The following is a 5,000-nucleotide window of genomic DNA, read 5'->3' on the forward strand; positions in this document are numbered from 1 at the left end:
TTTAGTAGAGATATTAAATAAAAAATTGGATCTAATTGGATTTGCATTGTAAACTTTAAATACAAGATTAAAAGGTTTTACTTTTTATTTAATATATTAGGGTTTTAATTATGAAACTACCAAAATAATTCAGCATAAATCTGCAGATTTAACACACAGTTCTGCACAGAAACAGCAAATGATGTCCACAGATTCTGTCTGGCCCTAATGATGGGCTAAATGCAGAGTTTTCAGCCAGTGATTTGACTGGTTTATTTATTTTTAGACAGAAGGTCTCTGGTTTGAGTCCTGGCTGGGTCAGTTGGTGTTTCTGTGTGGAGTTTGCATGTTCTCCCTGTGTTGGTGTGGGTTTCCTCCGGGTGCTCCGGTTTCCCCCACAGTCCAAACACATGCGCTGTAGGGGAACTGATCAACTACACTGGCCGTAGTGTATGAGTGTGTGTGTGTGTGTGTGTGTGTGTGTGTGTGTGTGTGTGTGTGTGTGTGTGTGTGTGTGTGTGTGAGTGTGAGTGTGAGTGTGTATGGGTGTTTCCCAGTACTGTATGAGTGTGTTTCCTGGTCCTCCAGGTTGTGGGTTGAGCGTTAGGGAAATGAAGCACCTCATAGAAATGAGATGTTATCAAACACCAACATGCTGTGGCTAAATATCAGCTTCAATATAAACGGCCCTGAGAGTCAGTAAATAACTAGCAGTGAATTAATGATCAACTACACCGAGATTAATTATTAATATAATAATAATAATTCACTCACTCATTCATTCTCCTTTAGCTTAGTTCCTATACTCATCAGGGGTCACCACAGCAAAATGAACCACCAACTATTCCAGCATATGTTTTATGCAGTGGATGCCCTTCCAGCTGCAACCCAGTAATGGGAAACACCCATACACACTCATTCATACACTAGGGCCAGTGTAGTTGATCAGTTCCCCTATAGCGCATGTGTTTGGACTGTGGGGGAAACCGGAGCACCCGGAGGAAACCCACACCAACACGGGGAGAACATGCAAACTCCACACAGAAACACCAACTGACCCAGCCCAGACTCAAACCAGAGACCTTCTTACTGTGAGGCCACAGTGCTGACCACTGAGCCGCCTATAATAATAATAATAATGATGATCATTAATAATACTAGCTCTATAATCATAATTAGGCTCTGATTAGTCATGAATGATCTCACCGGCGGATCTGTAGGAGACGAGCTCTGGATCCACACCCATCGGCACGATCTCTCGGTGTACACCAACCTTCAGGCCGGAGAAACACTGCGCACCACCGGCACTTCTCTACACACACACACACACACACACACACACACACACCGATGATCATGACATGTTACAGTTTTACACAGGAATCTAATTGTGTGTGTGTGTGTGTGTGTGTGTGTGTGTGATTGTGTGTGTGTGTGTGTGTGTGTGTGTGTGTGTGTGTGTGTGTGTGTGTGTGATTGTGTGTGATTGTGTGTGTGTGTGTGTGTGTGTGTGTGTGTGTGTGTGTGTGTGTGTGTGTGTGTGAGAGACCTTGAAGTCCTCCGTCTGCATGCTGCTGAACGCTGGATGTCGGAGCATCGTCTGCATGTAGAGCTCAGCGCCGGCTGCGGTTCCGCCCACCGTACCGTTTATTCCTTCGGTCGCCACTCGAACCTGCAGAACCCCACACACACACACACAGGTCAGGGGTCAGTCTCCGTGAAGACAGGTCAGTCAGGGGTCAGGGGTCAGCGTTACCTTGCCTGTGAGGCGCAGTGTTGTGCAGAGCTGCTGCTGCCAGCGGGAGATGAGCTGCGGGTCCGGGAGGAGACAGTAGCAGTAGAAGAGCAGCACCACACCCTCACCGCTGCACACACAGAACACACACACATCACACACACAGAATACACACACAACACACACACATCACACGGTCTCACCTGCTCAGCTCATGTTCTGAGACGTGGCTCATGTCCGGCATCCAGGAGGACACGTCTGCTGATCCAGCAACACACACTCCTGCTGCAGCACACACACTCGCCGAGTCACCATCAGTGTTTTGATGATTCACTGAGTCGCTGAGAGTCTGATGATTCAGTGAGTCGCTATCAGTCTGATGATTCAGTGAGTCGCCGTGAGTCTTCTGAAGCTTCAGTGAGTCGCTGGTCAGCTGGTGGATCTCTGCGCTGTGGCTGCTGGACGCGTGTCTGTGTATGGAAGCGGGATCAGTGTGTGTGTGTCCGCAGCAGAGCCACACACACCCCGAGCCGCTGGACGCAGGAGCCTGCTTCGATGCCACGAACTGAGCGAACACCTGAACACACAATGGAAAACGGTACAATAGTAACCCTCATAACACATCTAGATCTGTGCGTGACGGAGCCGCTTCAGCCCAAACCTCAGCTGTAATGAGTGAGTGAAACTAAAGTGTTCACATCTCTAACACACAGAGCCAAACACTAAAGCCTTACACACCCTCACTACTACTTTCAATAAGGACGACATGTGTTCATTAAAGAATACAGAATAAAGATAATGAGTGCTGTCAAACACTGAACCACATCCACAACGTCATACTGACAGCAGAGCATCATGTGTGCTGGCTATATCCACACTGTAAAAGCCAGAAACATAAGCAGACTCAGCCCGCTTGAGGAGACCCATTTGAGTTCAACTAATCTATATGAGGGCTGTCAACTTTACACTTTTTAGTTATATTTAGGGGTTTTCAGCTTTATTGTGATGGGACAGTGGAGATTTAGAGACAGGAAAGTATGGGGAGTGGAGATAGGGGAAGGGTCGGCAAAGGATCTTGAGCCGGGAATCGAACTCGGGTCACCAGGAACACCTCCATGTGTCGACACACTAACCACAAGACTAATGGCGCAAACTACTCTAAGTTTAAGTAATGAGGTATTTAATGAACTCATCACCTTCAACACTGAGTTCAAAACTCTTTTCTAATGAGTAGAATTAACTTTCAGTATATTCTGAGTTAACTACACACATTTAGATCAAGCTGACTGTGGAGTTTTACAGTGGATAAATATGTGCATGAATATATTGTCTCAAATATTTGCTTATATTTACATATATAAATATTTTTATATAACACAAATGATAAATTCAAATAAACACACATGTAAGTATATTTAAAGTTAATATTTTAGCAGTTTATGTACAGTGTGTGTGTGTGGATTTATGAATACAGATATAAACACACACAGTGCGGTGCACATGTAAATATCATATACATACAAACCTTCATCTTGTGTTGTTAATTGTGACGGCAATAATATTTTACACTATAGACCACTTCAAAGTGCTCATGTCATCGGCCCATGAACATTTCCAGCTTGTTATCAAACTAATTCATAAGTGAAACACGACACAGTTCATTAGTAGCTTGATGTAAAACGGCTCTCATAACATTATTGATCAACATGTGGAGCTTATTGGATTCTCGGAAGCTGTAGAAATTACAAATGTAAAACAGGAAATACTTGAGAACCACTGTGTTTGATTATGTAACCCCGCCAGTCTTACACCATCCAACCCGCTCCAAGCTCGTCTCGAACCGGCGACCTTCCGCATGGGAGTCGGTAGCTCTAACGAGGAGGCTAAAGAGCGTGACCTCTGGCATCTGTCTGATACGTTCACAGCCTTCTAAATGGTCTATATTACGTTTGTGTTACTGTTTTCACCTAGGCTGGGATTGTTTATCTGCGTTTAAATAATATAACTTATATTTTAGACAAGTGTAAATCTCTTTATGATGAAGCTCAGACTGTAAATCCACATCTGCACAGTTTAATCAAGTATAAGAAGCTCAGAAACACAGTGTCATGGATTGTAAGACACACTGAATCTGTCTCTGTGCGAGTGAATGATTAAATACAGGAAGGAAAGGAAAAAGTAACGAGTTCCTTTATTAGTTACTTGAGAAAGTAATCTGATTACACATCTCGCGTTACTTGTAATGTATAAACCCTAAACACTGCTAACAGAAAGCACTCCTCTGTAATTAATTAAGAATCATCTATAACAAGCACTTCATTGCTGAGGAGAAGCCTGATTTACAGAAGTACATCACTTTTATCAGCAATAATTACATCTGTCAGATGATGCCTGCTCAGAAACAGTGTGAACTAAAGCAGCAGGGATATTAAAGGTTTTCCGACATGATGAACACATGCTGCTGCTGCTGTAGTGATCCTCACTGTCTGTGTGTGTGTGTTTTAATGTGTTTAATGATCTGTATTGATGATGATGATGATGAAGACCCTCACCCTCCTCCTCGCTCGGCTGTAAATCCTCCTGCTCGCTGTAAACTCCTGCTGTTCTCTCTTCTGCATGTCTGCACTCAGACTGTCCACATCACACAGATGTAAGAGCTCATCTGCCATCATCACCGCGGGAATATCAACATAAACAGTCCAGAACTCGAGCATGCGCGCTGCTGAGGATCCACACGCACACCTCACCTTAAAAGACTCTCAAATGAAGCATCTCGAGCTCTTCTGTGCGACTTATAAAGTTAACATTTGATCGATTCATTAAATAACGACGATTATTAATAATAAACTGGGCAGAGCAGCAGCAGATCGAACTAAACACAACACGAGTCTACCGGCGAACGAGTCACTCTGAGGAGTCGGATCTGAATCACTTCTGGAAGACTCGTTCAGTTCACGCAATAGGAAATAAAAACACTGAACTAAAATGTCATTTTCCAGCAGTCCTCGGTATATCTTAGAAATATTATAATCATATGTATATTAATGAATTGCGAAAAAGTGTGTAAGCACTGAGGGCGAGTAAAATGACTTTAAACTACATTTAAAGAGATAGTACACTAAAAAACATCTTGTTTTAAACCGTAATGGGTTTCTTCCTTCTGTTAAGCACAAAAGAAGATGTTTAGAAGAATGTTGGAAACCTGTAACTGTTAACGTAGTGTTAGTTTTAGTTACGGATTTCTTTAAAACCACTTCTTTGGTGTTAGAAAGACTCCAATAATACT

The 5,000-nt window shown here is 43.2% G+C and overlaps 1 protein-coding gene across 2 annotated transcripts in view; it reads right to left on the reverse strand.

Moving 5' to 3' along the window:
- The window catches only part of tstd2 (thiosulfate sulfurtransferase like domain containing 2), a 7,670-nt gene extending 3,045 nt beyond the window's left edge, over positions 1-4,625 (reverse strand). For both annotated transcript variants that reach the window (XM_073922358.1, XM_068213420.2), the window contains exons 1-5: positions 4,267-4,625; positions 1,918-2,291; positions 1,736-1,844; positions 1,529-1,651; positions 1,186-1,291 (exon numbers count right to left, since the gene is read on the reverse strand). In XM_073922358.1, coding sequence (XP_073778459.1) covers positions 1,186-1,291; positions 1,529-1,651; positions 1,736-1,844; positions 1,918-2,291; positions 4,267-4,428 — 874 coding nt within the window. In that variant the 5' untranslated portion in view covers positions 4,429-4,625. The remainder of the gene's footprint in view (positions 1-1,185; positions 1,292-1,528; positions 1,652-1,735; positions 1,845-1,917; positions 2,292-4,266) is intronic.
- Positions 4,626-5,000: the final 375 nt, after the last annotated feature.

Source organism: Danio rerio, chromosome 14, assembly GCF_049306965.1.
Source record: "Danio rerio strain Tuebingen ecotype United States chromosome 14, GRCz12tu, whole genome shotgun sequence".
Taxonomy (NCBI): Eukaryota; Metazoa; Chordata; class Actinopteri; order Cypriniformes; family Danionidae; genus Danio; species Danio rerio.